The 8873-nt window shown below is 33.9% G+C and overlaps 1 protein-coding gene across 1 annotated transcript in view; it reads right to left on the bottom strand.

Annotated features, from left to right (window-relative positions):
• Window positions 1–3452: 3452 nt before the first annotated feature.
• Window positions 3453–8873, bottom strand: part of NEGR1 (neuronal growth regulator 1) — an 851338-nt gene continuing 845917 nt past the window's right edge. Inside the window, exon 7 of the mRNA XM_032361613.1 lies at window positions 3453–7692. Within this exon, the coding sequence (XP_032217504.1) occupies window positions 7568–7692 (125 nt within the window). The 3' untranslated portion in view covers window positions 3453–7567. The remainder of the gene's footprint in view (window positions 7693–8873) is intronic.

Below are 8873 nucleotides of genomic sequence, written 5' to 3'. Positions count from 1 at the left end.
TCTGGCAACAATTTCTTAAGGAGGATGACATATATGAGCTATTGACCAGATTTCTGCCAGGTCACTTGTCAAATGGGTGGTAGAGAGATGTCCAGTTTCAAGGGGAAACGTACTCCAGATTTATGAATGTACTTGGAAAACTATGTAAGAGTCCTGCGGGTTCTATTAGGAGTTTTAGAACAATCAAGGAACACTTGTTCTTCATTAATAGCATATTATAGTTTCCAAAGACTATTTTATAAATCTTTTAAAAAAAAATATGGTGCCTAAATTTTCTTAGGAAATTCCACATGCTTGGAGTACTTGTTTAAGCACAATTCAAAACTGCAGGAGGTAGAACTCTGCTGTCGTTTAGTGTAAAGTTAACTTTTTTGAATGTAAAAAAAGGTCAAAATTAATGAAGAGACTAGCAAATTCAAAGTTCCACTGAGGAACATCCCAGTGCTTTTAGCAATTCACTTGAATTGAAGGAGGAAAACCACCCCCTTTAACATTTTAAAGCTTTGAAAGCCTAATGAACCATGCTACCTCCTGTAGTTTCTACCAAACCAAAATTTGTGCAAGGACTAGGCTCATTAGCATTAAGTGGAAGCAGACCATTCAACACTTGCAATAGCTTCTTGCAATGTCTTCACCATTATCATTGTGTTTGGTTGATAAAATATTGTTATCTCAACTGATACTTTGTTTGGCTTATTGTGTTGATGTAAAATTCCCGTTATGCCACGAATTAAATGCCCTCCTTCCAAACAACAAAAATATTTTTTCTTTTAACAAGTGTCCAAAATATGTTCATTTTCAACAAGGTAGGTTCTTGAAGCAAGGTGGTTCTTGTTATGTTTAATTGTTTACTTCACCTTCTATATGTCCCAAATGTTAGGTAAAGATGTGTGGTATAGGAAGAAAATGAGTAATTAAGAATATAGAGAATGTAGTATATTAACTATATAGATAATTTTTTTACTGTGTCATTACAATAGAGAGTATATTATCAAACCTCAAAATATTGACATTTCATTTAATTCAACTGTTTTAAAGATTTTTTACATCTCATTATTTTAGGGAAAAATTTGTTTTGCGGTGAAAAGCCAATGCATTGTTTAAAGCACCTTTACAAATTACCTGATTCTGATTCCATAGGAGTCTATTTTTCACTGCATTTGAACTGTTTTACAAGTTGTATCTAAGTGATGCTAAGGCAAAATATTTCTTGTCTGTAGACATGTAAATAAATTCTCTTGGTTAAGGATTCAATTGGATGAATTGAATTACTCCTCCTTACTCTGGAAAAAGTCAGCTTTGCCTCCATTAGCATATTAATTTCAATATTCTTGATCTATCAATGTGTCTATTCTTTGGAATGTCCTTTTATCTGGTTGTAGCCTCTTACTCGGTCCCTTATTAATTATTAATGTGTTCATTTTATATGTGTATGAAAGTCATGCTTTTCATTTTTTTTTCTGACTAAAGTGAAGTCATTTGTGTTATGTTTATATTTTGGCAATAAAATACAAATGTATTCCTTAGGTTGTACATAGTTTAACTTCTAAAATTATATTCTCCCTTTTGTTCCCTACGGCACCAGCACAAACAGATGTACATATAATTAGTATTTTGACATAAACTAGCCCAAACAACATAATTCAAGACTAAAATCAGTATTCTATTGTAAATTAAAAAAATATATTTTTCTGGTCTCCATTTTCCTAAGAATTCTGGGATATAATCTTAATGGATCATCCAAAACTTGGCAGGTCTTTTACAAAATGCTATACACACACACACACACACACACACACACACACACACACACACATATGATTATGGCAAATATATGTATTTGCTGTGATGGATCCAATATTCCAATATTAATCAGTTCTTTGTGTCAAAGGCAATTTAATTCTATGTATTCAATATTCATATATTCTATGTTCTACGTCCCAAAAGTTTTAGATGAGGTATAAAATGTTATTTGCCTTTAAACCACATATGCTCTGAAGCATTGGAAGCATTGGAAAATAAAAGGATAGCATGAAGAAAAAAAATGTATAAACAAAATTACTTATTTATAAATATAACTATACATATAGTTGTTTGTGAAGCTAGTAATATGATCACCTTCTTCTCCTCTTCCTAAGAAAATTAATGGAAATAGAAACAACTTCGGAGTATTTTACATTGCCTATTTGCTTTTTATCTGCCATTTAGTAGAAGTGCAATCTTTAGAAAGCGACTTAAGGTTTCTGAATCTGTTTTCATCATCAACACATGACAATAATAATGCTTTAAAGAACTGTGAAAGTCAAAGTAGCGATGTCTGCTAGAGTGCCTTGCCATTGTAAAATGCATGGTAGAGATAGTTGTGACCTTTCAGGAGTAATTCTAGCTGCCACTAGTAATTCTAGCTGCCAGTCTCGGAGGTGGAGCACACTGCTTAGACTGAAGACATTGAGTGAGTTGTGCTAACTTTAAGATGACTGTGGGCAGAGATTCAGGGGGAAGACTAAAAACTTTTTTCTTTCTTCCTCTCCAGGAAGACTGGCAAGTATTTATGTGATTCATTTGCCAAATTTTATTCCTTCCACGAGAGATGTCAATTCTTAAATATTTTCAGTGAATTTAGAATTATTAGAAGTGCATGTGAATGTGAAGGCATATGCTTCTTGGGAAGTTCAGAAAGAGTGCATCAACTCTCTGGTGGTTGGATCGAATACCATTATCTTGAATGAATTATTCTTATAAATTTTTCTCTTAACATTCTTAAATGACTGCCTAACAGGCTAAAGCAAGTGATTATTTCCCAAACACCTGGATGTCATTTTGAAGTATCTGTGTTTTGACCTAACATGTTCAGAGACACAAGAGCTCTGCTTCATGAGCTATTTCTCAGGGTCTGAGACTTGATGTTTCTATTCCCTTGCAATTGATAGCGGGACAGAAGTTACACAGGGAGAAGTGATAAACCAGTGGGAAAATCAGATGTTTATTAACGTGTTTTCATTTTGGGAGAAGAGATTAGTAGATATCATTTTCCCAGAATAGTAATGACACCCATATTTCAAAAGAGCTTATTACACCAAGCATGGATATTTATCATGGTTTGTGGTTTTAATCTACCATACTATTCCTTTTCATTTGGTTGACCATTGTAGATGGACAGATTTGGAGAAGAGGGCTTAAATCATTCATTTGGGGTGTCTTTCACTTGGATTTTATAGCAGTCACAAACTAAGGGCTCTCAGCCAAATGGTGTTTTGTTTGGGAAGCAGGGTGTTTTTAAGGAAGTCATATCCGAATGCCTTGTGGTGGAGTACGTCCTCTCCATTTTATACCCAGCTGTCTTATGAAATTATATTATATGCCTGAATCACAGAGGTATTTGAGTTTTTGGGTGCTTGACCTATAAAAACCAACAGGATTTTATCAGCAGTCTCTGTGGCTAACTTTGTTGCATTTCGGCAGGTGAGAGTCCTAAATAATGGATAGTTAAGTCTTTCCAGAAAATTGCTTCTTTTAGGCTAGATGTAGTTCAACTTGTGAAACCTTCTGGGAATCAGCAACAGAGAAAAAGGCTACATTATGGAGCCCTTTGAAATTGTAGTATCTAATATTTTCACCTTGTATTGTTTTGGAGCACCTGAAAGATGTGAGTTTAGTATGGTGAATGCAGCAGAAAATAGAGAAGGGAATAACAGAAGTATGTTTAAATTATTATTTCTTCTTTTTTCTCTCAAACTAATAAAGCTTTTAAATGAGTCAAATACGTATTTTAATTGATAAACTGACTTTATATTCACCTATTGGAAACAGTACAACATATTTTACATCAGATTATGAAATATGGATGTTTTACTAAAAGACAGGAAGGGCTTTTTCCAGTCTTTAAAGTAAATACATATTCAAAGGATCTTAAGGCATACCATTTATTCATATTCATATCTATTGAAATACTGTACATCCACATACTTCAATAAATAGTTAAAAACCTGACCTCTTTTTAAATCATTTCTGAATTTCAAAAAACAATTTTTATTGAAAAGATTAAATAGGTAACTTTTGGCTGTCACAAAGCTAAGCACAATGGATAAATTAACAATTTTTCAGTAAATTTGATCAATATAGATGATTGGCTTTGATAAATTTCTCAGAGTTTTCTGAGTTCACACATTGGGGTATATATATATATATACACATATATATATATATGTATATATATATATATACATACATGAAATTTCTTTTTTGTCCTGAATTACCTGGGTAATTTTCTTAGTTCTCCAGTCTACTTTCTAGATATAGCTTGAATGTTATGACGAAGCATTAATTTTTCACTTAAATTTTAAACACCCCCAAAAGTGGTTTAAAGTTTGACATTCTTTCTCGAATCTTTTAGTGTTTCCCAAAAAACACAATACTATAATTTGGGCAGTACTTTTCATTATATAATTGCTGCATAATAGGAACTTAATGGTGTCACAGGACTTATGTTTCGAATGGGATCATTGTAAAACATAATTACACCACTGGCAGTTAAACCAAGAATGCAAATGAATTAAGTCAACTACCCTAATGTTCTGTTCTTCCCTCTCTCCCTTTCTTCCTCCCTCCCTTCCTTCCTTTTGTTCTTCCTTCCTCCATTTCCCCCCTCTCTCTTTATCACCACTCTTTTCTGTCTTTTTCTTTTCTTTCCACTCTCTTCTCTTTCTTCAACTGCTTTTTGTTTTTCTTTCCAAAAAAAAAAAAAAAAAACCAAAAAAAAACTAGGGGCAACAAAAGGAGTCCCACAAATGGAACTTGTGGAAATAAAACGCTGAAATGAATAGCTAAAAAAATTGTTTTAGATCAAAAGATAAATCAATTTCATAAAACTGCTATTCTGAAATTGCAACAATCTTGTACAGTCAGGACTGATAAAATGGAATAATCAGACATTTCATATGTCTATAAATGTAAAATCATCTACTTGAACATTATATGCATACATTCACACAAAAAAGCAAATACTGTAGCCTTATTTGAACAATATTGAACTCATAAATACTCATGGTTTCACTCTGTTCAGGGGCCTAAGGACTAGGAATGCTGCTGTGATACAGAAAAACATAGTGAATACCTCCTCTATTTAAAATGTCACTCAAGAAATTCTCTTCTAACATAAAGGCAAATACATATAGCTACTGGGCTATGACTGTACTTCTGTCACATTCTATGGGAAAAACACCAGACTCCACAAATTCGGAATCATGACAACACTTTGAACTAATTATTTGGTTCATCCATAGTTTATACCTTGATTTACCTCACATTTACCCTACAAACCTTACAAAGAGGAGGTATCTTTAACTCTAGGAAAGCGGTCACTGTATAATATGCATTCTTGATCTGTTTCTTTCTCCCAAACAATGGTACTGATGGTTAACACTTTTGTGGTAGCACCACTATTTCTAGTAAGTAGATTATTATGGAGTGTGCCACTTTAAAGCTGCAATACAAAAACAATACATATATATATATATATAGTTTACTCACCAATTCCACAAAGAATATTTTAAATAAGCAAATCAATAATAATAAAAATTAAAATGTCATGTGTGTTAAAAAAGTTTTTAATACATCAGTCAAAATAACATAATGAATTATTATAGTGAGTAAATTTAATAGCATTATGCCGTATTATTGCCATTTTGTGGAAACACTGTATATTTATGTCTCCTCATTTAGGATTTGCTTTTTTCTAATTAAAATAGATTTATGGTGTACTTCAGGGCTAAGCTTTACTTGAAAAAAATTCATGATTTTCAAGCCATTTCTTTTGGGGCAAAATATTAGATGTCTTAAGGATATACACAGGCCATGAAATATCCTGTATCTAACTTTATTAGTAGCTTTTTTGTGATTAGTATGACTTGCAGAAGGGAACTATTTGTGGAAATCTGTCTCCGCAGTGAAACTGGTAATTTCGTCAAACTTGGAAAATGGCTTTCAAGACTAAGGTCGTTCTTTAGTAAAGAGTAAAACCATCAAAATACTCTTCTAACATAATACTTTAGAGTAACACTATTTTCATTTAAAAATGTAGTTTTCATTCTTTATGATAGAAACAAATATCCATGATAATTTAATAATTAATATAATCTTAAGATATTCTAATCACTGGTGTCTTGTCTTCATTAGATCACATCTTACAAATATCATGTAAGAAGAAATAAAGCATGGTAATTTTGGTGGTGTGGTTTGTTTTTTGGCCTTGCTTGTTTGAACTGACATGGCTCCAGAGAAAGATTTTATTACAGAATTAGTTATTTCAGGGATTGATCTGCTGCATGCCAGCACAGAATATTTGATACAATGTATTTTGGAAAATTTTCTTTTATACAACATTCATTCCCAACTATCAAGTGAGTGATGTTTTCAGGTGGAAAATATGCAAAATGCCCCTGTCTGCAGGAGCACTGTATCTACCACACCCACTTACCTGCCTCACAGCCAAATGAATCTGGTGTGCTCACCAACTCATGTAATCTTAGGTGATCAGACTTTGTGTTCTTTCAGACAAGCCATCTTAAAAATTTTGGTTTGGAATAGTGAAAGGAAAGGATGTAGTATTGTTAGGCAATTTCTCGGATGGACCGTGCTGTCATTTAGAAGGGAATTATTTCCCAAAGAGGATCCAACATTCAACTACAACTACAAGAATACATATTGTAATAAATTTACCTGCACTATATTAATTACATTATTTTCATTACACAACTGAGTTTATATGGGGCAAAATCCTCACACTCCATGGGTAAGGAGGGATGAGATTTTTAGAGTCTAACAGCTCCTTTGTTCTTGAGAGATAGGATATAGTCCGACTTTATCTTGTGGTTTATTTTGCTTTCAAATTGTAGGATTTGGTAAAACCTGTTATTAGTCGGAGATGAAGAGAAAAATTATTTTATATGAAGGCACACCCATGCTGAACTTACAGGGAAGAGAAGCAGAGCTGCACAGCCAGTTATATTACAAGGCTCATTCCTGAAACCTGAATATCATGCGAGCAGAAAAATCTAGATATGTGTTAGTTATATTTTGAAGAAATGATCTGAAGGCAATATTATTTGCTTTTTTATCAAAAAAGAAAAAATGCATCTTTGTAAATGTGGATTGACTCCTATTGAAACAGGGAAATGAATGCTTGTATTGCAGCCTTAAAGAATCACATATTCACTGCAATATTCGTTTTTGTAAACTACAGCCTGCAACCTAGCAGACCATGACTGAATGCTTTTGAAAAGTTGTAGATTACAAACATGAAATCACAATTAATATCCTCTAAAAGTAATTTCAGAGCTTTCACGTCTTAAAAAAAGGACAATGTGTACTGCTTCACAAGGTAATGTAGCTAATCAAAAAAAGAGTAGAATTAAAGTATTTACATAATGAGCAATTCTACAGAAGGCGATCATCCCCATGTAAGCACTGCTGATTATATCCCACGCTGCTTTTAACAAACTGTACCAGATTGGATCCAGCCATCAGCACTTTCAGAGAATCCTTAAAAGCCTTTTATGGGTCTTTAAATTTATTGTAGAATGGCATTCTTCAGGTAGAATATGCTGGTGAAAGAGGACAGTGTCAACACAAGGTACCAGCAGGAGAAAAGAACGTCAGCGCTCCCGGTAATTCCATACTGGGCTGTACTTGGAGCTGGAAAGAAATGGAAAAGATTAAATCAAAATCTAATTTGTGTCTTTCAGGATCTTAACAATAATCAAAAGGCAGCTGGCTGTACTGGGGAGAGCACTGGCATTGGAGTCAGACAGACTTAGCTTCACATCTGGTTCTGCTATAGGACAATGTGTGGCCTATTCAAGTAACGGCTCCGAGCTTCAGTTTTCTCAAGGGCAAGAGGGGAATAAGATAAGCCACCTGGCCAGGCTGCAGTGAGAATTGGAGATGAAGCACATACAGCCCACTGCACTGGGCTGGACACAGGCTAAGTGGTCACTAAACAACAGCTAACATTATTATTCCTTTTATACACATTGTAAATTTTTGGATTAGTGGATAATATGTAGTTCATGCATATATTTTTTAACATTTATTTTTGTTGGGATATATAATTGACCTATAACACTGTGTAAGTTTAAGGAGTACAACAGTGTTGATTTGCTACATTTATGAATTGCAATATGATCACGATTACCACCACAGCATCGGCTAACAACTCTATCACATCACATAATTATCATTTCTCTTCTGTGATGGAAACAATTAGAATCTAGTTTTGTAGCAACTTTGGAGGTTATAATACAGACAGTATTGTTGTCTATAATCACTGTGCTGTGCGTTAGTTCTCCAGCAGCCATTTACCTACTAGTTCTAAATTTGTACACTTAAACAACATCTCCCCGATTGCCCTCCCCAGACTCTGGTAACCACCATTTAGCTCTGTTTTTACAAGTTCAGCTTTTTTAGATGTCACATACGAGGGATAGCATACATATACACATACATATATTTGTGCATCTTTGTTATTGGTCAAATACTGCACTGAATGTTAGATAAACAAGAGATTCTCTCTTTCAAAATCTTTTCTTGGGGGGGGGAGGTGGGGGATTAGGTGAAGAAAGATATTGAAGCAATTATAATATAATCCAAGGAGTATTAGATGTATAAACTAGAGTGACACAGAAAATTCTGTATCTAAATCTGCCTGGGCAAGGGAGGGATGATTTCACAGAGAGTTTGACTAAAGGGGACAGTCATTTGGGCAGAGGAAACAATTTATTCAAAGGTATGAAGAAAGAAGAGAGCATGGCCTATATTCTAGCAGATGAGTCTTGCCGGACCATGAAATTCGAGGCTTGGAGTTGAGGAAACTGAAA

This window comes from Mustela erminea, chromosome 10 (genome assembly GCF_009829155.1).
Source record: "Mustela erminea isolate mMusErm1 chromosome 10, mMusErm1.Pri, whole genome shotgun sequence".
Lineage (NCBI taxonomy): Eukaryota > Metazoa > Chordata > Mammalia > Carnivora > Mustelidae > Mustela > Mustela erminea.
The sequence above is the reverse complement of the archived record's forward strand: the minus strand, read 5'-3'. Positions and strand labels throughout refer to the sequence as shown.